The sequence below is a fragment of the Ursus americanus genome, chromosome 1 (assembly GCF_024610735.1).
Source record: "Ursus americanus isolate L20-20 chromosome 1, mUrsAme1.1.p, whole genome shotgun sequence".
In the NCBI taxonomy this organism is placed as follows: domain Eukaryota; kingdom Metazoa; phylum Chordata; class Mammalia; order Carnivora; family Ursidae; genus Ursus; species Ursus americanus.
The window spans coordinates 25,114,834-25,137,812 of NC_142127.1; the positions used below are offsets into that span (position 1 = coordinate 25,114,834).

The 22,979-nt window shown below is 35.3% G+C and overlaps 1 protein-coding gene and 1 pseudogene across 1 annotated transcript in view; both read left to right on the plus strand.

The window, feature by feature from the left end:
- ARHGAP15 (Rho GTPase activating protein 15) overlaps positions 1-22,979 on the plus strand; it is a 597,544-nt gene that overhangs the window by 279,342 nt on the left and 295,223 nt on the right. Inside the window, exons 7-8 of the mRNA XM_045782563.2 lie at positions 17,598-17,696; positions 18,963-19,092. Coding sequence (XP_045638519.1) covers positions 17,598-17,696; positions 18,963-19,092 — 229 coding nt within the window. The remainder of the gene's footprint in view (positions 1-17,597; positions 17,697-18,962; positions 19,093-22,979) is intronic.
- Positions 9,169-9,669, plus strand: LOC123783147 (large ribosomal subunit protein uL23 pseudogene; annotated as a pseudogene).

Sequence of the window (22,979 nt, forward strand, 5' to 3'; positions counted from 1 at the left end):
GAGCCCCAAAAAGACCATAGCATCTTTATGATAACAGGAGAATCACAAAACTACAGGGAGAGAAAAGATTAATTAATGAATACTGCTACTATAATACATTATTTGGAAAAAAATTTAAAAACGTTGATTCTTGTGTACTCAAAAAACTAAACATATTTGAGAAGAATTAAGTATACATATGTTTAAAAAATCAAAACAAATAGTGAAAAAAATATGAGTCAAGATCTGATATCTGGATGGTTAGGAATTCTAAGAATTAAAATATTAATTGAAAAAATCACAAAAGAACAATTCTAAATTTTACAATGTAAAAATTAAAAATAATACTTTTATATATAAATAATTTCATTAGAAGTGATTTTCAAAATAAATTGGGGAGAATATTTATAGTAATTATGACCAAGTTTTAATAAACTTAGTACTCTTTAAGTAAATTTAAAAAATCCTATAATTGAAAAATGTAAAAGAACACAAGCAAGAAATTCTAAGGAAAAAAAATGCTAATTATACATACAATATTATATTACCTAGGATAAAATATGATTTGAAATGGTCTCATTCCTAAATTTTAGTGAGGTAGTACAGCTGAGAACAATCTTTGAAAAGTAATTAAGAATGCATTTCTGTAGCCTTCCAAAAGTGTATTTGTGATGTAGTAATTCTAAGAATCTCTTCTAAGAAAAAAAAATCATAAATTTAAACAAAAAATTTTATTTAAAAATAAAAACAAGACATAATATTGTATATTTAATTTGGCCTATATCTGGCTAGTATAATATAAAATGTGTTTATCATCTGCATACAAAAGTCTAGAAAGAAGTACATTAAATATTAAAAGGGTTGTCTTTGAGTAGTGTGATTAGAGGTAGGTTTTAATTTTCATTCTACGTATTTCTAATTTGACTTATTTTTAATATTTTCATAAACTGTATTTATTAGAAATAATTTGTTTTAATACATTTTCCAATGTACATATTATGCCAATATATGAACAAATAACCATACAAAAAGATTATCCCTCTATTTAACTGTTTAAAAGGCTTCATTTGAAGGAATAATCTAATCATTAAATTTCCAGTCCTGATACAGCAGATTTAGGGAATTAGTTTGTCATCCAAAGAGGCTTCTTAATGCTCCTGGAATCACACTACATGACAATTGACAATATTGTCAGTATAAGTTTTAAGGTCAGGTCAGCACATGGATGCTGAAGTCTCACCTATGGGTAATGCAGTTCATCAATATATAAGGAAATTACCCAAGTTTTTCAGATGTAGTGGCAGTTTTAGAATATAGTCATGATAATGAGCTATATAGCAGAGACTCAATTTACTCCATTTTTAAGCCTTAGAATTTTGGGAGAGAATGTCATGGGGAGACAATGGAAAATGGAGAAGGAAAAGAGTGTGATCTCAGAGTAGCAATCACTGTGAGCTGTAGTCATCTGTAAGACGGCGTGGAAGATTCAGGATAGCTGGGGGAAAATTTATTGAATATCTGAAATATATCAGCTCCATTTTGTCAGTCTTCTGCCATCATATTGTCTGGGATACATTATAAGAACACTGTATTCTACATAGAACATACATACATCTCTGGTAATTTTGATGCATAAAGGATGAGTAAATTTTGCTATATTTAGTTATCATAGAAGTGAGTGTTCTCTGAAAGCCTTGATGTAGTCCAAGCCTCTGCCATAATTTACCAAGAAGTCTTTGGAGCCTACTTTCAAATCGTGCCATCATGAGCCCTTTGAGAACCCTGACTTTCAAAGATTTTCTTCAAGATAGCATATCAAGTATCTGTCTGACATCATGGGAGCATAAGGGCATCTGTTGATGGCAAGGAGAAGACATTGGAGTCATATTCTCTGATAATGTTTATTCCACATCTGTGATTTGTGTCCTACAAGGCTCTTGGGAATTAAACCACATGTGCTGTATTTGCATTAATGGGAACTTGAGAAGGAGAGGCCATAGCACTATTAAAATGTTTAGCTTTCCCTCTGCCATCACACAGACACATGCTAATAACTACTCCCAGACTTTGTATCATGGTGCTGCAGGATGCAGCGTGGAGCGCACTCATTGTTTCAATACATAGGACTTAAAAACAAATAGCTGCCCTCTCTGCCTGTGATAGTTTGCCAGGCTTTTAACTTTTTTGGTTTTTCCCTCTTCGGATTATGGTGAGGTATCTCAAATATATTCCAAATAGCACATTACCCCCAAGTCTTTGTTTCTTCTTTTATAAAGAAACTCTTGCTTTAAGGTATATTTAGAAAAGCCAGGGTCTAAGCCAAATTCCAAAGAACCACATCCTAATTCTACGTTGAAAAGGCAGGAAATAACTTATCAGAGCAGAATCCCCTACACAGGATTACAGATCACTCAGGCCTAATTGCTAAAAACGTGACAAATATTCTGGAGTCTTTCCATAGGTTTAAATATTCAACTGTTAAATTATATGTAGAGACATTTTAAAGCATCTTATAAACCAGGGAGGAGAGAGAGAGAGAGATGGAGAGAGAGAAAGTCAAAGAGCAGAGCTTGAAGATTATTTCATCTTTCATTACTCCCTAGGCCAGTGTTTTTCAAATTACATTCAAGGCCCTTTAGTGGGTGAAGAAACCAATTTAGTTGGTTGGGACCAGTATTTTTTTTAGAAATCAATTAAAGGAAGAATAGACTAGAATAGAAATGCATACAGTATTTCATATACCTATTGTGAGGAGAAGTATTAGGTCCCAAGTTTTGTTTCAGTATACGATACATACATATATACACACATACACACACTCATAGTATATGTATTGAATATTATATATATAGAATATTAGATGAATGGATAGGTAGATAGATAGATAGATAGACAGACAGAATTTGTATATCTGAGAAAGAGAGGGTGAGACAATCAGGGAAGTGGTATTAATTGACAATGTAAAATATATTTCTTAGCAAGGATCTTGGCCAAAAAAGTTTGAAAGCCATCATGAGACTATACCTCCTGGGCAGTGTCTTATACTTTGAAGTAAATTCTTTTAATATCTCCCTCATCTGCTTTCAGGTAAATTCACAAGCTACATATAAACTTAATCTAATTAAAACTCAAACATTTTTAGAAAACTTTATGGACGTAATTCAGGAAAATATGAATCCAATGCCATGAACCATTCATCAACAGTAGCAAATTACAAGCCAGATACTGGTTGTAATGATGGGAAAATACTCTGTTTAACGCCCTGCTCCTCATGTTCCTAGAGAATGACAAACCATGCAATGGTGCATAGTGAGCCTCAAAAATTAGGGGAGCAACTCACTGTATTGATGAACTTTAGACATCATTTATTTAGGGATTACGATTATTTCTTGGGGTCAGGAAAAATCCAGTTAATGTCAATAGAACCACCTTGATGAAGCAGGCGAATAACTATAGTTGAGACAAGCGCTAAGGAAAAGTCACACTGATACTATGGAAAGGAAGGGTGTCTGCTGGGCAGAATACAGAAACAAAAACCGAGACGACAGAAAACAGCCCAGGCTGTTAGAGTTAGAGTGTGAGTTCCAACCTGAAATAACAAGAATATTTCACAGGCCAATTTGATAATCAATGAATACACTGAAATGGCTCATTTTCAGATACTCATATGACCATCTGCCTTGAATGCAAGTATGGATTATTGTTTGGTTACGTGTCTAGTAATTTAGGTGGATGAGGCAGATGGAAGGTGGAGTTAAAGAAGGGGGGCAGGGAGAGAGAATCAGAGAGATGCTCAGAAGAGACCCAGTTCCTAAAAGGGATACTGGCAAAAGGACTCCTGCCAGCTGAGAGGGTCTGGTGTACTGTGTAAGCCACCAGACTAGGGAATCAGAAGCCAAGAAACAGGATAAGGATACACTTACAGAACGGAGCCTCAGCGAGTGAGGACAGGGTGCATTTTTATTTATCAGGACTTGAGATCATGTCAAGTTACCGTGAGGTGAGATAAAGATCTGAATTCAAATAGCAAACACCTCACAAGGTAGCATCTAAACCAAAGGCAAGGAAGCAAGCAGCTTGAACTATGTAAAAAGAAGGGCAAAAAGGCTGAGAACCAGAAAGCCCAGGAGACAATGGAAGAGTTGCTCTACATCAGACAGAAGTGGTGTATCATCTTTTCAGAAGAGCTGGCCTGGCACAGCCTGGGAAGAAAGAGTCATGCCGATGACTAGGGAAGTTGCAATACAGATCTAGCTTTAAGAGAATGCCTCTGCTTCTCCGAGCCTATGCTCACTCTACTGATAGATCTGCTCCGGGATCTAGCATTGCTTTACTCTTGCTTAACAGAACAAATCAAACACTTTTTTTTTTTTTACCTTCTTTATTTTTTGTTGGTGTTGTTTTTTTTTTTTAATGTTTTTTTATTGTATTATGTTAGTCACCATACAGTACATCCCCGGTTTCCGATGTAAAGCTCGATGACTCATTAGTTGCGTATAACACCCAGTGCACTATGCAATACGTGCCCTCCTTGCTACCCATCACCGGTCTATCCCATTGCCCCACCCTCCTCCCCTCTGAGGACCTCGGTTTGTTGCTCATACACTTTCTAAATTTACAGGTCTTCTGTTATCTGAATATCACAACTTTACAGTATTAACCTATGTCAACTGAGCTTCCATTCACTCTATAACCCTTTCTTGAGGGCCCGTGGTATTCCAGATGATCTGCTAAGTGCTGGGAACACATGGTCTTTGTCGCCAGGGAGTTTAAAGTGTAGCAAACATCAGAAGAGAAATTTGATAAGTTTGATCGTGGGATGAACACCATGATGGAGTAGGTATGGACGACCAGAGGGATGCTTTTTTTTTTTGACCTACTGAGGTTAGAAAAGCCTTTCCTGAGTAGGTGATATTTGGCTAGTTTCCTGGAGGAAGACAGTAAGTTTGTAAAAATCCGGGGAACCCAAAGCATCAAATAACAATAACCATAGTATTTTAAAGTACTAACTATGTACCAGGTACTATGCTAAATTCTTTTTCTGGATTATATCTCATATGGTCTTCACAATGGTCCTATATGGTATTATTATTTTCATCAGGTTAGTCGTGAGAATATTGAGACACAATGATTCTAAATAACTTGTTCAAAGTTATGTAGTTAGTAAGTAGAGGACTCAAAGAGAAAAGGTTGGAGACAGAGAGAGAAGTTGTGAAGCACTTGGTGGTCTATATTAAAGAATTTAGGTGTATCTTAGGATAATAGGAATCCAATCAGTGACTTTTAAATGACATGTGACAGGTATGGGTTTGGAGATCATCTACCTGAAGTCTAGAGCAGAAAGTAACTTTCAAATTGCATGTGGAACTCTGTAAACAGATTCTGGGGCCCTACTCCTAGGGTCTGATCTTTAGGTCCCAGTGAGCATGAGAATCTACTTATAAAGATCTCCAAGGATGAAATCAAGAATTCACTAATAAGAGGATGTAGAGAATGGCTTGTAAAAACACAAACTAGCAGTAGAGCGATCAGACCAGGGATAATGGCAGCTTACCCTGAAATAGATACCAAATAGATACTGAACAGGTAAGGATGTCTGAACTAGAGGTACAAATTAAGGATTTATCAGTTTATAACTCAGATGCAAACAAAATGGAGTTGGTAATGTCACTCAGTGTCACTCAATGTCCTTAAGTGAGAAGGATCAAAGCTTAGGAGAGAATGTTGATGGACATCTCCATCTAAGGATGAGTGAAGGGAAAAGAACCCACAAAGAGGACTTAGGAACAGCATTTGAATGTCCTCTAGAGATGCTATGTTCTTTCCTGCCTCTCAGCGATTGCACAAACTGCTCCTGTCACCTTCCCTGTCCCCTCCTTCCTTCTACTAAGTCTCATCTATCCTTGTAAGAACTTTCTCCAGACTTCTTCCCTGAAGACTCCAGTTTACCCTGAGAGAAACTGTGGTTTGTTCTTTAAAAATGAGTACATAGGCCCCGTGTTGAATCATAATTATTGTTTCTCATTGTTTTCCCATGTTGGTGTTAATTGTCACAGCAGATTATAAGCTTCTTAAGAGCAAAGGTCACTGCTAACTTATTTTGGAATACTTCACAGTTCCTAGAATTTGACATTAGTAGGTGTTGACTAGGCCCCTAAAGAACAGTGGCTGTTGGATTGCTGCCTCCTGTTGTGTGTGATAAATATTGATCCATATGTCCCAATGTATACAAAATAGACCTATTGTCCTGGTGTAACTATTAATAATACCTCTTTTGCTTTCAAAATTATCAGTTTAGGCAATAAATTATGTAATCCCCCTATATAGTCACTGATAATGCAACCAATATTTTTTTAAGTCCAACATTTTTAAATGGTTCTATTTTTAACACAAATATCATTTTGGCCGGTGGGAAAATAGAGAGTATTAAGTGTTTTTGCACATATTTAGTATGGAGTAATGTGTATGTCATTCCAAATGTCAAATGTCTCCATTATTCAATATGTTTCCTGTTGCTCAACTGACAGATGTCATTGTCTACCATATAATCACAAGTGGTTTTTTAAGTACCATTAAATTATATTTTATATACCATTGTATTATATATAATATACCACTACACTATAGTGTTTAAAATGCCAGATACTTTTTTCATGTTTGTTTAAAGATAACCCTTTTGAATAAATAGTTAGGGATTTTCTCCAATAGACAGAATTATCATTTTTGCATATTTTTGGAAAAAAATTTCAAAATTTTCCCTTTACTTAAGCCTAGAATTCATGAGAAAAGAGAAATTTCTCCTCATTTGTGAACTTCCTAATTACACATATGCTTAATGTATTATCCTTCGTGAATACTGATGCTATTTTATGGAGGGCAAAAACTAGGTTGTCAAGTACTTGGTTAAATACAATTTCAAAATTTTCAGAATCTAAAAGTGAGGTTTTACTATAGTATTAACTTTTTGAATTACACAGGTTTGGATTCCAGACAACAAAAATTCACTAGTTGAGGGGCGCCTGGGTGGTGCAGTTGGTTAAGCACCCAACTCTTGGTTTGAACTCAGGTCATGATCTCAGGGTCGTAAGATTGAGCCCCGTGTGGGGCGCCACGCTCAGTGCAGAGTCAGCTTAAGACTTTCTCTCCCTCTCCCTACTGCTCTCTCTCAAATAAATAAATCTTAAAAAAAAAATCACTAGTTGATCCCCAAATCCTCACCTAATATTTGTTATTCTTCCCAGACTACATAGTGAGACAGTGGAGAAGGAATAGATACCATTCGTTCTTGTGATCTACACATTCTCCAGGGGGAATTCTGTTTCCTCATTTCCTAGGTCAAGGTAGAATTAATCCTATGAAGAGAGTTCATCTGTGCCCTGGCTAATCTGCATTTACTAGAACAGCACAGAGGCACTCTGTTTATGTCTGACAAAGTAGTTATAAATCACACTTCTTCAGATCATAAATACACATTTATCTTTAGAATGTATCACCAACTGAGTCATTTTGATGTAAATATTGCACCTCTTAAATATAATGATGATAATAGAGGCTGTGAATCCACAGATTTGTGTGAGTGCTCCCTTTTCAATAACTGAAAATATTTAAGTCGCAGAAGCTTTAACATCCTATGGGGAGTGGCAGACAGATGTGTCAATAGAGTGAGACCTACAAAAGTTACGACTGTTTTTTCTGAATAATGAATAAGGCAGACTCACTGGCTTCCGTGAGGGAATTATGGTACTTTTCTAAGTGGGTAGGTTTGGGTTATGCTGTCACTGGCAGCTCAGAAGTGACAGACTCAGGGGGTGGAGAGTGGGAGTATCCTCAGCTCCCTCACTCCTTTCAGTGTTATCATCACATGGAAAGGGCCCTGTGGTCAACGGTCGTAAACAATACCAAGCGGGCAGTGGTCTGTACATTTTCACCTGTGGAAATCGTCTAGCTTTCTGAGACTAGAAAGAGATCATCATTGGGTTAGAAGTCCCCAAGACTATGGAGAATCCACTTTGTAGTGGCACTGTCATCTATTACTGGTTGGCATCGTTGTCTGGAAACTGTCTTAGTTGGTTGTAATTTTACTTGAAGAGTAAAGCACAGATTTTAATATGTATCTTCTGTTCTCTGAATGTAAAAAAAATATAAAATACACCTACCTTCTCTTCTAACTGTCAGCATTGTAATTCAGCAGATTTCTGTTTTTCCCTGAAACCTGGAGTTGAATTGTCTTGAGCCGGAAGGCATTCAAGCTGCTGTTTTTCACTCAGCTATATTTCTCTATAAGCATCTAATTGTTTCGAAAAGTGATGTACAGTATGCAAAACCTGAATCTAATGCAAATAAGTCTGTACAGCACTAAAGTTAACAGGTGTTCTCATTAATGTAAGTAGACATGGAACAATTCTTGAATGTTTTATAAACACTCATAATCATGGCCAAATATGTTACAATAGCACGGAGATACATACTGCAACATCTTTTATTCTTGTTGTGCAATCTCAGCACTTATTAATGGGAAACGTGTAAGTAATAAACTTGTGGTGACAATACCCATTTCTGCATAAGTCACTGTATCTTTAATTAGCTAATACTTTTAAATAAAATTCTTGGTAACATAACTATTACCACTTGTCCTCCCACAGTTTGCTTGTTAATAGTGTTTTAGTGAAATTAATGGCTGCAATGTTGATTGACAAGCAATGAGCACCTTTGCATCACCGAGGTTCTCTAAAGACTTGAACCATTAACCTAAGTATTAACTCTTGAAAATCTTAAACTTTCATCCAGTTTTTCACATTATCAACTCTCAGTTAGAAATGTCCATACATAATGTAAGATGCTTGGTTGGTCTAGTAGATTATCCCTGCAGAACGCATGGTGGCTTTGTAATATAATCAAGAACATTCTATTCTAGAGATATGTATGGAAATATAGACCCACTCTTGGTGCTTCCTGACTCCAAGGCTTCCTAACTCCTGGCTCCAAATTTAATCCTATTGTCTGAAGTCTAGGACTTGTGGAGTGATGGGAAAATATAGCCTCAGACTGCGATTCTCAATCTTCGTAATAGATTGCCTACTCTATTCTAATAAAAGTAGTCTTAGTAGATGTCAAAATAAACTACTTACATTACCTAAAAGAATGCAATGGTCTTGCAACCTTCAAATTTTATTACAATGGCTGCCTTTCATGAAGGTGAAACTGAAGGTGAAGAAGGAATCCCCTGTCCCTCCCAAAGCCAAAGCCAAAGCCAAAGCCAAAGCCAAAGCCAAAGCAAAGGCTTTGAAGGTCAAGGACACGGTACTTAAAGAAATCCACAGTCACAAAAGAAAGATCTTCATGTCACCTACTTTCCAGCAGCCCAAGATACTGCATCTCCAAAGGCAGCCCAAATATCCTTGGAAGAGAACCCCAGGAGAAACAAACTTGACCTCTATGCCATCATCAAGTTCCCCTTGACTACCAAGTCAGCCATGAAGAAAATAGAAGACAACAACACGCTTGTGTTCACTGTGCATATCAAAGCCAACAAACACCAAGTCAAATGGTTGTAAAGAAGGCCACTGACATGGCCAGGGTTAACACCTTGATCAGGCCTGACGGAGAGAAAAAGGCTTATGTTCGGCTGGCCTTTGACTATGGTGCTTTGGATGTTGCCAACAAAATTGGGATCATCTAAACTGAGTCCAGCTGGCTAAATCCAAATATAAATTTATTTACCATATTTTTTTTTTTTACAGTGCAGGGTGAGTTAAATATACTGTGGCATATCAAACATTAGCATTTAATGTATTCACTGAAATGTAGAAGGCAGATAATGTTCATCCATTTATTATTTACTTAATGCCTCTTAGGTGTAGGTTGTGCAGCCACACATTAGGAGACAATTGTCCTTGGCTTCAGAGTGAATATAGTGCAGTAGGGGGATCAGAGAAATCAACAGAGAATTGCAGTGCAGACCAATATTTCTTATAATAAAGTAGGATCAAGATATCATGGCTGTGCTTAGGAAGTATATCTATTTCAGAGAACCCCTTTCTGAAAAGGTGACATCTAAATTGATCTGAATGTTGTGATAGAGGAAGTCAGAGGGTTCTGGGCAATGGAAACCTATTCTATGAGAAGAAATGGTAATCAGGATGGGACAGTTCGGGAACAAAAAAATTTCAACATGGCTGGATCATAGAGATGCAAAGGGAAATATAAAGCAGGGGGCTACAGTGTGGGTAGGTGGCAGAGAACACAGGGTCTGGTAGGCTGAATTAAAGTTTGCCCTGCAATGTAACATCTGTGGGGGGTCTCAGAATGATGTCAAGCAGAGGAATAGGATGATTAGATCCAAATTTCAGAGAGATCACGATGGCTGCAATATGGAATATGGACTGGAAGAGAAAGTGTGGATAAGATGGTGGGGAAATCAAAAGATAGTGTTATTAAATCCATGTGGGAGATGATGGTAGTGTAGATATTTATATGCATAAAAATTTTACATGACATGATATTTTCATTATAATATAAACATATATACAATGTCAATTCATGGGTCAAAAAATATTGAAGGATAGACCATAATTTAGTATACTTTGGGATAAGGAAGATTTTGTATTTATACTTTTTTACTTGTTAAATTTTTAAAATTGGGCATTACGTAAATAACAGACATAATGAAAATCTTTCCAATTTGAAAATAGTGGGAGCTGCAGATTTTCAAATGTCATGGGACTAAATGAGTAATTTTGCACAGTGAACATAGCTCAGATTAAAAACTGATCTGTGATTGGCAGTGACTGATTGAATGGTGGGTACCAGGAAACATGAGTCCTAGGATGATTAGTTTATCTAGAGGCAACTACTCTCCCCAAATTTAGAAATTAACGTTAACAGCAACAAAACTCTAAGCTGATATCTTTATACACCAACTGCTTCGATTAGTCACTTTTTCTGTCGTTTTTCATATGAGCACCACAGGCAAAAGTTTTGGTGTAGCTGACTGCAAAACTGTGGAAACTGCTAAACTATCTACTAATTACTTAGATAGTATTCTTTCATGAATATTGAGAAGACTGTTTCTCAGTACTTAAAATATTTTCCTACTGATAAAAGAATGCACATGAGTTTTTGTTTAACATTTGTTTGATTGAAATAAATTTTGAGTTTGTGTATTTCGTTAAACAGAAAGGTAGAGTGGGCAAGTGATAGAGACGTGGATGTTTACTATGGGGCTAATTTTATTATGCAGAACAAATCTGCATGCACCAAATTATTTGGATGTCAAAGGTACAACTCAATTTCAATTAAAATGCACTGTTTCTTGAAAGGTTGTCCTTAAACCTTAGATTTTGGAATGCACTTGAGATCTGTTGTGTGTGTAGCCCAACATTTCTTTACTTTCTATTAAATAAGAAATTGCTTATGTGGGCAGGTTATTTTGATATGATGACACCACTGAGGGTTTCAATAAATGTACATGCAAATCAATCAACCCCAAACACATTGAAAACATATCCAATAAACATCTGGAAACTAATGAACACACATTTGTTAACACAGGGGGAGTTGTGGGAAATTCAGGATCCATTGGTGGCTAGCCTTATTTAGTAGCATGTGGATTTAAGAATATTTCATGGAGTCAGAAGAAAGAAAGGGTAATTATAGCATAAGGTTCAACATCTTTAGATATGTAGAACATTTTCCGTTGCTTAAAACAAATATTCCCTAAGAAAGTATAAAACATTTTTCTGACTTGCAAAGTTTTTGCAGTCTATCATTTAAATTACTTAAATAAAGGGAGCTTTACTGCTCCCCAAAGCTAAGAATATAACACCCTCCATGCATATTAGCTTGATCTTCCTGACAGACCAGAAAAGTGTTTGTGTGTGCCAATTAAAACAAAAATGGATCCCTAGTGGCTTGTTCTTCACACAACTTCTGAAGACTGCTATCATTGTTTGCTAGGGTAACCCTGCATAAGGCTGCTATCCAAAGTAAACAAACTTTTCAAAACTTTCATGACAGATGGGGGTTACAAATGCATTTTAATAAGAGAGTTGCCAAAGCAACTTTTTTTCTTATAATCAGCATATATTTACTTAACATCTAGCAACATTGGGAACACAAGGCAGATACTTTCTCACAAAATGTTTTAACAAGAAACATTTTTGGAAAGACAAATTGAAGACCTTTTACTTCTAACTGATATTTTACCCATAGTTTTATGTTAACTTCGCTCAACGTGTTAAGAAAAATGTTAGGAGTTACTCAAACCAGACTGTAATTTGAGATAGACATGCAGCTTGATAATGTAATTTCATTGGTGGTCACAAACACCTTTGAGACCAACTAATTTAACTATTAGTATAACCATGACAACCTTTATTTGATCAGCTATATCAAATGGATACTTGTGGAGTGTGATGCACGATGAAAAAAATGTGAATCTGGGATTTTTTTTTAAGCATTATTTCTTCAATTTTAGGCTTTGAGTTCTCACTATAATGTAGCCAAAATATATAACTATATTTCAATTCAATAAAGATAGAGCCAAAATTAATTTCAAAAAATAATTCATATTCACTTCAAATGAACTTGGTATATTTTGACATAAATTTTTATATTTACTTAATTTAATTCAAATATAATGACTTAATCATGAAGTCCAAAGTGTCTCCAAATACAATAGTAATTAAATTCCATTCCTCCTAAATGGGTAATTCACTTATTTGTAAAATCACTGTAGTCATATCATTTAACTTTTTTTTTAGGACTATTTGAATATTTGGCATATTTTCGTACACATTTCCTACATACAGTTTCAGCTTCATTAAGATGGAATAAATTCCCCTTTGGTTCATAGTCAAAGATTGATCATAAGCAAAATATGAATGATACTTAGTTCAAATGTAGGATTGTTTTAGTCCTTTCTAGGATTTGAAGGAATTTTTTTGGATTCCCCAATCCTGTTTTAGATATATTTTTTCATAGTAGGATAGTGGTTGTTTTTCAGGGGGGAAAAAAAAGAAGAGAACAGCTGAATAAGGATATTGGGTGATCCTTTAAAATTGGGCTGTCTTTAACATAACAGTAAAGAAACAAGCGACTTTTTTCTAAGATTCACATTCCAGATTTCACAACCGAAACCAAATCACTATAGTCCTTTTCCCATATGCATAGAGTCCTTGATTGTATAAGATTGTTTGCTGAGGGCTAGTGAACTAGAAATCAAGATCTTTGTAATCTCTTAATTCTATCATTTGATAGAATGGCATTCTCATTTTCCTCATTTGCTTCATTTTCTTCATTTGCAAAATTACTTTATGATAGTGGAAGGAAGCTGCATTTGAAGAATGTTTATTATGTGCTTTGAGATCATTAAAGCTGATATCACTTTGCATACCAAGTGGTAGTATTCATATCCTTAATATACTAAAGTTCTGATACAATCAACCTTTGAAGAATAATGTATCATAACCAACAGTTTATGTATAATTCCATGATGTAAATGTGTCTGCAGTAATTACTCCCTCCTCTGAAATCTTGACATGCGCATTGTCTGTGCCACTCACGTTGGAACTTGATATAAGCCATTTTCTATTGTTATTTATCTTTATATGCATATGTCCTATTTATTCAAACAGATTGTGAGCTCTTGAGGGGTGGGGAGGTGTATTCCTAGCTTCTAGCGATGTGCCTTGCACTTAATGGATGCTTAATCAGTCCTTGATGACTAGGGGGATATTTGGTCAGAGACACCCCTCTCAGTCTCCTGAACAAAGAATTATTTGTGGAATTTATTCTGTGATAGGAAAGGTGCTACTATCAAAGAGGGGAACACATATCACTCATTATCTCTTGTACCTTTGATAGTCTCAACATGCGTTTGAGGTCAACTGGAATGGAAATAGCCAATAATATTTAGCCATCAAATACGTTTTACTCATAAGGTGTTCATCCATAGCATAAAGTTGTGCATGGATTGTTGTCATATACATTTGATCATTATTTATAAAAGATTGGCAATAACAAAATTAAAATGTCCATTATGTTTAGTCTGTGGAGACATGAATAACTTTAATTTGCTTTTTTGCTATCTTTATTTTTTCAAAATTCTTTATAATAAATAAAATTATAATTAGGAAAAAAATGTGAAATTCTAAAAAGTTTTTGTTTCTATTCTGGTAAACCAAATTACAGAAATTGTTAATAGTCTAATGTTATTCTACATATTATTTTTCACTTAAATTAAAATCAAACACGGGAAAGACTAAATGCCAGAATGACGATACTGCAAAGGGCAATACTTAAATAAACACAAACATTACTAATTAAAACTCCTCAAAGATGTTTAAATTAGCATAACAATATTCCATGTGTTAATAAAGCCTTAACAACACACTTGTTCTCTCCTCATCACTTATTGGTGGAGTTTGGAGCTGGGAGATAACCTGCTCCCATCTTCAGAGGAACCACAACAAGGCCACAGACCTAGGTTCTTAGACCAGAGGAAAACTATTGTTGAAATAATACCAAAAGCCTTAAAGAACGTGTCTATTCTTCACGTCGCCCAGTGGATACTTTCATATGATTTCCTAGACATCCATGTATCACCAGCAAGAATTCAGACAGATCTTTATTGAGTGTGAAAAGTTTGAGGCAAATTTCCCCAGACAGGTAATTAAAGATATCTATTATTGACAACACTAGCACATTTCACTAAGACTGCTTTGTTGCCAGGATATACCCCTTCGAAATACGAGTTGGTGGCAAGGAGGGATTTCAAGAGATGTTTGTCTCAAGTAGGCTTTGAAGCAAAATGGAGACCAGTCACTCTTGCCTAAACCCGTTGTGCTTTCTTCATCCACCTTGCACCAGCATCTGTCACTTAAGCAAAACATGATATAGAAAGAAGACATTCGCATGGCTTAATATCAAATCTTGTATGCCTGTTATTAGTTTTACATCACTTCAGATTGTCATCAGGAATTGTTCAATCAAAAGGTTTAGTTAAAGCTAACAGTCTTTACTGATGTCTTTTTTCCCCAAGAGTGTTGAAAATTCGATTGTTCAAACTCCAAATATGATTCAGCAAACCATTTATCAGAAAACCTTAAGGAGGTAATGTAAAATGTGAATAGAAACCTGAATTAAATGGACTTGAGCAGTCAAAGACTTTGAAACTGCTTTCCTGTGAATGTCTGGGATAGAGCAGAACAAAGTCAATTACTGACTGTAATTAAGAAGTGGATGCATTTAAACTGTAGAGAGCAGTAGCAGACTTCTCCAGACTGCCTAGTAACTGGAAGGATTAGTGGGAAGACAGAGGAAAGAATGTGAACTGTATCTTTCTGATAGTATATTTTGAATGAATTGCTTTCATATAGTTCTCTGATCCAGCATCCTCAAATGAATTCATAAATCACTGATTATGTACGATTAATGCAATAATATATTTGGATAAAGAAACTTTTAAAATGCATTTTATTTTTGGTTGTGTTGGCAGTAAAAGATCCCCTTTCATTGCATAGCATGCACCAAAAATGCAAATGTACTGCTGAAATACTTACATTTTATCACTGTTTGAATTTACTAGACTGAAAACTGAACTGTTAGCTCTTTCCTAAACCCTCAGAATCTAGTAAATCTAATTATGTTTGTTTCTTGTACGTTGAAATGTTTCTTTTTATAATTTTAATAATGGTTTATTTATAATGGCAGAGAAATAGATTGTACGTTGTGTTTGGGCTAATTCATATTTCTTTGTGTATGTTAACAAATTGTGATGTTGTATAATACATTCATAATCAAAATATTTAAATTGAGATTAGGAGGAAGGTAGAGGTCAAGGACGTTACCGGTTTTCTTGGGTTAGTTACAAGTGACCTTATATTTCTAGATTACTATTTCTGTGGCAACACTTTATAAAGTAAATATTTGGAACTTTTTGTAAGTAAAGGACATTGCTAGGGTGTTCAGATCATTAGGCAAACATGAGCTTAACTGTCTTTTGATAGATACGTAAAACAGAGGAGGCTATTTGGAGGCTATTTTGAGCCATCCCAAATCTTACATGCAATTTTATTAAAAAAAAACAAAAAAGAGAGAGCGATTGGCCCGGGTAGTCTGTCAAATTCTAATGTGGATAATTAAATTCCTCTTATTTTCTAATCTTTCACTTCTCATAATTGAGTGTACTTGGATAGTTCCTCTCCATACAGTTGTAAAATGTCGGAACACATCTCACTCAAGAATGGTTGCACTGCAGCACTGAGTGATGTTCTCTTTCTGTACAGTTTTTTTCTAAAAATAAATGACGAGTGAATATATATGTATGTGTGTAATCGAAGATTTCTTTAAAACTCCAGGATCATTGTCATCAAATGTTGCCGTAAGAATCATTGAAACCTTCAGAGTGAGCTATTTTGGGTAATTGCCACTTTAATGATAGAATTATAGAGACATCCTGAAGCATGATTTATGATTTTCTGAACCTGTGGCCCATTTCAGTGTCCACCTCCGATTTAGAGCAAGGAAGTCTGAGAAGGGGTGACTAGCTCCTGATTGAGTATTTTGAAATGTCAGTCCTCTAAACCTCTGACGCCTTGCTCAATGTGTGACAGTAGTCGGGAAATGTTCATCTTCCTGTTGAAACAAAAAGTCAATACAAAGGGAAAATCTTCACAGTTCAGATGGATGGCCTAATACAGAAAGCATGTCCACACCCACTCTAATCAAATTCATCTCTAAGTAGCCTTTTATCTGTGAAATCAAGAGCATTGCCCTGTTTCTATAGGGTCACAGTCTTCTCTCACAATTCTGGAGAGGAAAAGATTGGCTCTAATGAAAAACGTATAGTTACATGTTAAATATCGCCAGCTACTTAATAGCTCCGAGAGTCTGGAATGGGGATGTTCACTTGATAAATACTCTCCACGAAAGGTTCAAATATGTAAATAAACTTTTATTCTAATACACTCTTTTTGTGGGGGAAATTAGTCCTTTATTGCTTTCCTATAGATCTTTATGATAGGAAAGTAGAAATAGCCAAATGTTATTCATTTGAATGACCTTTTGAAAAAGTCTGCATTAGTCTCTTTGGTAAATAATCTGTTTTACAGCCCTCCATAAAAGGAAATCAAATATAGAGATACTATTAGATTTGAAAAAGACAAACAGGAAAGAGCCAAAGCGCAGAATGAATTCTGACACACCCGGGTGCATTTTTCTGAGGTTCTGACTTAAGTGGGTACTGTCTGCAGCATTCTGAACTTCCTGACTTGCTTCTCCTTGAGTTGGAGTAATTCAGCTTTAGTCCTACTCTGAGTTAATCGTTCTATTATTAAAACAATAATTATTTGTTATGACATGAGAAAACAGTTTATAGAGAGCAGTTCAAAATGATCCTGGTCTCCCAGTTCCCAGAAAGACAATTACTGGAATATAAGAAAATATTTTGGTGTATTGAAGTGTGTTTTTTAAACTATATATATATATATATATATATATAAAACAACATATATATATATATACACACACATATATATATCTTGGAGATATATATCTCCATTTTTTTAATGTAAAAGATCTATTTTATATGGTTTGCTTACCTGTCGATTTTTTTTCAGATCACAACAGTATCAGGAAATGAGTTCCTTCTACAGTCAGATATTGACTTCATCATATTGGATTGGTTCCACGCTATCAAAAATGCAATTGACAGATTGGTATGTATTTGTTTTGGCTGCTACCTTTATTAATTAAAATGTTGTCACTTAAATTGTGTTGCTTAGGCATATAACACACACATTTAAATGGATCCTATAGATCAAGAGATATTAAGGTATTTTAAGTTTAAATAAAGTCCACTAAAAACCGTTTCAACAGACGTGATTCGTAGCTAAATGTCATTTGATTTCTCTCTCTCAAATGAAAAACACAGTGCGTTCATTTTTTCCCCCTGAAATAACATGGACATTCATTTACTAGAAGCTGGAAAAAGCACACAAGCACTTAATGACTACTGAATTTTCACATTTTCAGTTTATGTTGTCTGTAATACATATTCTTGAAAATAAATATCAGTGTATTTAAGCCCATACTCACTGTTATAATAGCAGTAAATAATAATCCTTTATACTGATTTTCATTGTTCTTCCAGTGAAGCTAGATTGTTCTTCTCATGAAAATTATGTATCTAAAACCTCATGAAATTACCCTCAATCATACATTCAGAGTATATTTTTAAAGAATCAAATTATTTAAAACTGCCATTATATACTGATTCTAGACCAAACATCTAATTTTTGGACACTAATATTCACAAAATCTTGAGGAAAACCTATTCTTGGAGCTCTTAATAAGGTATACAATAGGAAAACACTGAATTTTCTGATTTTATTTCTATTTAATTGCAGTCTTCCTTTATATCATTTTAGGACTAAAACTTTAAAAAATAACAAATTGACTTTTCTCCATCAACCATATAGTCCCCTCATCCAGGCATGCTTGAGTGCTCACACCCATATCCACCCACCCACACACAGAGTTTGTTGTCATTAAGAGTGGGCTCTGGAGTCATACTGCCTGAGTTTGAATCCCGGTTCCATCCTTTACTAGCTGTGTGGCCTAAGGCAAATTACTTATCTCTTTTGGCTTCAGTTTTCTTGTCTGGAAAGTAGGGGTAATAATGATATCTACCTCATAGGATTACTGTGATGATTAATTGAGTTAATACTTGTGGAGTGCTTGGGGTAATGCACAGTGTTCAGTTAAGTTTTATTTTATATATATATATATATATAAAACTTATTATATATATATATATATATATTAAATTTGAGTATTGAGCTTAGCATAGAGGCCCTGTCCTAAAATAATTACCTTAGTTCAGTCTTCAATTTAAAATTAACATCAAAATAGATCACTAAGTTATTTGGTGAATCCTTTCTTCCCTTGTAAAATTATTCACTCTAACTGTTTGTTATTTCCAGCCAAAGGATCCAAGTGGTTCATCGAGAAACCTGGAATTATTCAAAATCCAGAGATCCTCCAGTACTGAGTTACTAAGTCACTACGATAATGATACAAAAGAACAGAAACCAGAGCACAGAAAATCTTTAAGTAAGTATTTTATTTTTTTTTACTTGCTGATTTTAACTTTGTCTAAATGCAATGCTTATGAAATATAAATGCATCGAAATAAGATTTGAGCCAAACTCATACTACTCATGGAAGATTCGTAGCCATTTCCTGGCCAGGGATTCATATGCTGGAGGGCAGTCTGGGTGCTTTGCTCGCGTCATTGTTGGTAATGCCTTTTGAGAAAATAATTGTTCCAAGGTCATGGTCTCTGCTTACAGCAAACCTCTGAATCTGTGAGTAATAGCCATGGTGTTCGGATTGGTGATTGATTTTGAAAGTGGGAAATGTCAAGCGTCTCTAAACGTTGGTATGCTGACTATTTGATTTCCATACATTAAAAGATGTATGAGTGACCGCCACAGTTGGCCCAACTTAAACCAACAAGCTATGCAACTTTCCACACTTTCAGACCACCAGAAAGATTTAGAAATGTGGGTTATGAATTATATGTTTTCCAGGGTCACATCAAGTTAAAATATTCTGAAAGAAGTGAGTTTGGAGTAAAAAGGACCAATCTCACCGTACAGTGATCTTGAGTATATCTCTCAACCTTGCCCAACCTGCTTCTTCCTCAACAAAAGATTATGAAAAGGTGTCACACTTATCTCACAGTTGGTTTGGGTTTCAGCCTCCTGAAAGGTATCTCCGAAATCAAAGCAGGTGTCTCCAAAATCAAAGTAAACCAATTTCCCAAAGTCTCAAAAATTACAGTACCTTTCCTGGATCACCTACCTTCAATCTGAATCACTATTTTTTCTGCCATCTCCCTCTGATCTATGATCAGTATAGTTACATTCTAGCTATTTGAATTAAAGTGAACTCCATAAGTAGAGAAGGGCTTCTAACAGAATATCTACACATGTACATGAGCATGTGTGCTAAATGATATATGCGTATATGCATAAATCTGTGTGCATTAGGGAAGACTATATAAATATATACATATATATGTATATATGTATATATAAGCATAGATGCACTCTCACACGCATATGACAAGGAAGAGAGAAGCTATTTAGATATTTAGATATCTTCCAGAGCTACATTATTGGGATCTTAAAAATCTAGAAATAGCATGACAACTTTGAGTAGAAGCACCCTTTCAAAATTAAGTCATTGGGGCGCCTTGGTGGCACAGCGGTTAAGCGTCTGCCTTCGGCTCAGGGCGTGATCCCAGCGTTCTGCGATCGAGTCCCACATCCGGCTCCTCCGCTATGAGCCTCCTTCTTCCTCTCCTACTCCCCCTGCTTGTGTTCCCTCTCTCGCTGGCTGTCTCTATCTCTGTGAAATAAATAAATAAATAAATAAAATCTTTAAAAAACAAAAAACCAAAATTAAGTCATTATTCAAAAACTCATACCATAATTTCAGCAACTGCTAGAAACATATTTAGCTAGCCAGTTGTGTTAAGTTGGAGTTAAAATGATCAATGTTAATGTCTTAATCTGTATGGTGCTTTACAAATTAAGTTTTTTGTGGAGAGTTAGCAATACCATTTTAAAAGATTGTTCCATAAGGTGGTACAGTTTGGAGTTATCTCATTTAAATGTTTCCCTTTAATTCCTGGTCATCGTTCCCCTTTACTTAATATAGGATCAAATTTAAGGTAAGATTTTAGAATTAGAATTCAATAGTGAGTATGTTAATGTTATATACGTGAGTACGTTAATGTTAATTACATGAACGTTTTGTCGTGTCTATATATAATCGGATATATGAGGGAATGATTAGTAGAGGTTTGGAGGATACCTTGACATGCTTCTAGAGCCTGAAGCTTGGGAGAAAATAAAGATTTGTAAAAGTGATTGAGAAACATCGAAGCAAATGGATTCTGTGTTCAGCGATAGTCCCTTGAAATGTTTTAGGATGATACTGGGGGAATAAAGTTCCTACAGATAGAATACCAGCTACTCCTCTTTAGAATTTATTTTTGATTGGGAAAAACAATTATTTGTGTATTTGGGACTTAAATTCAATCCTGCCTAGAGACAAGGGAAGAGGCGTATGATTTATCTACTCATTTTAAAATGTACCTACTTCTCTAGGTACCTCATATTCACCTTTTCCTTTGCAGTTTAAAAATAATGACAGCTAGCAACCATTGAGCACTTTCTTTTCATCAGGCTTTGTTCTAAGTTCTCATTTATGTTGATTTACCTAATCCTCCCACTAACCCAACGAATCAGGTACTACTATGAAACCTATTTTATAGATGTGAAAACTGAGGCACGGAGAATTAAGGCCATTTGTATAAAGACAAGTTATGGAGACAAGTTTCAAATCCATTCAATTTGAGATTAGAGCCTATGCTTTTTTTTTTTTTTTAAAGATTTTATTTATTTATTTGACAGAGATAGAGACAGCCAGCGAGAGAGGGAACACAAGCAGGGGGAGTGGGAGAGGAAGAAGCAGGCTCACAGCAGAAGAGCCTGGTGTGGGGCTCGATCCCATAACACCGGGATCACGCCCTGAGCCGAAGGCAGACGCTTAACGACTGCGCTACCCAGGCGCCCCTAGAGCCTATGCTTTTAACCATTACACAACAGTGAAGTGAACAAATAAAAGGTAAATTTAGTTTATATCAACTTTGTACTTGGATGGAAATATTACATTAAAAATGAGATACATAGACATCAGTAAACTTAAAAAGGGACCCAAAAACATATTTGCAAAAGAGCTAAACCCAATGTCTCTGGAGTTTGATTTCACTATTCAAATAAAGGGGTCATTTAATCTTTAACGTTAGCCCTAATTTTGGAAAATGCTTCATTTCTATATTTTGGTGGATATTTATAGCTGTAAGCCCTTTTTAAGTCTTAGTATTTTTTTTTTTTGCAATGTAGAATACAGTTAAACTCCATCTATTACTTTAAGTTCTTTGACTATTTATGTATCAATTTTCATTTGAAAGTCATGATGATTGACACACCCACACAATATCAAATTAGACTATGCATTTGAAATAATGATTGGCATATTTTATATTTGATGCTTTTTAAAATATTTTTTAAGTAGGAAATATACTGTATCAAACCCCCTCTGATCTCAGTCCTAGATTTGAACACCCAAACTTAAATTCTTAAAACATGGATTGTTACCCTCTTGAGATTAAATAATTATGTAGAATTAGAGATTCACAGTATCTCCTTCCTTATTAGTAGTCTAAGCACAAACTTTATTGTCAGTTTGCTGCCTTTGGCTTCCTGTGCCCTTGATGTTCCCATGAATTTTGTCGCCAAGATTGTAGACAGATAAAGCCAGAATTACTTTTTTTAAAGGCATGTGAACATCATTAGCAGCTAACAGGTGGTCATTTCATTGTCCAGTTTCTCTGGGTAACATGGGAAAAAACATGTACTCTCAATGAGTGAATTGTGAAAGTTAAGTGCTTAAATATACTTTCCTTTTTAAAATATGATTCTAACCTGCCAACATTATTAAGGACTAATCAGATATTTTAAGATATCAGTTGAGTCTAACAGACAAGAAGCCAGAAAATTCAAAGTAAGGGCCAAATCACTGTGGGAAATTCAGGACACCAGCATGGGATGAGAGTGGGAGAGCAGCTCTCCAGGGAGGGCTGTTAATGGAAAGTGGAGAGTCAATCAAAGAAAATGCTAGCATGTTTTTCCAAGGAAAGAGAAGTATCTTCCACTGATGGCAAAGAAGAAAGGCCCAAATATAAATCCTGCATCAGATAACCTTGGAAAGGTTTCTTAATTTTTCTGAGCTTTATTTTGCTGATCTATAAAAATGGGTCTAATCGTGTCCTTGCAGGATAGCATGAGAATTTGAAATTACACATGTAAATACTTAGCTCACAGCTGGCACTCAATGAGTAGGAGCTCTTATTATTATCCCCTGTG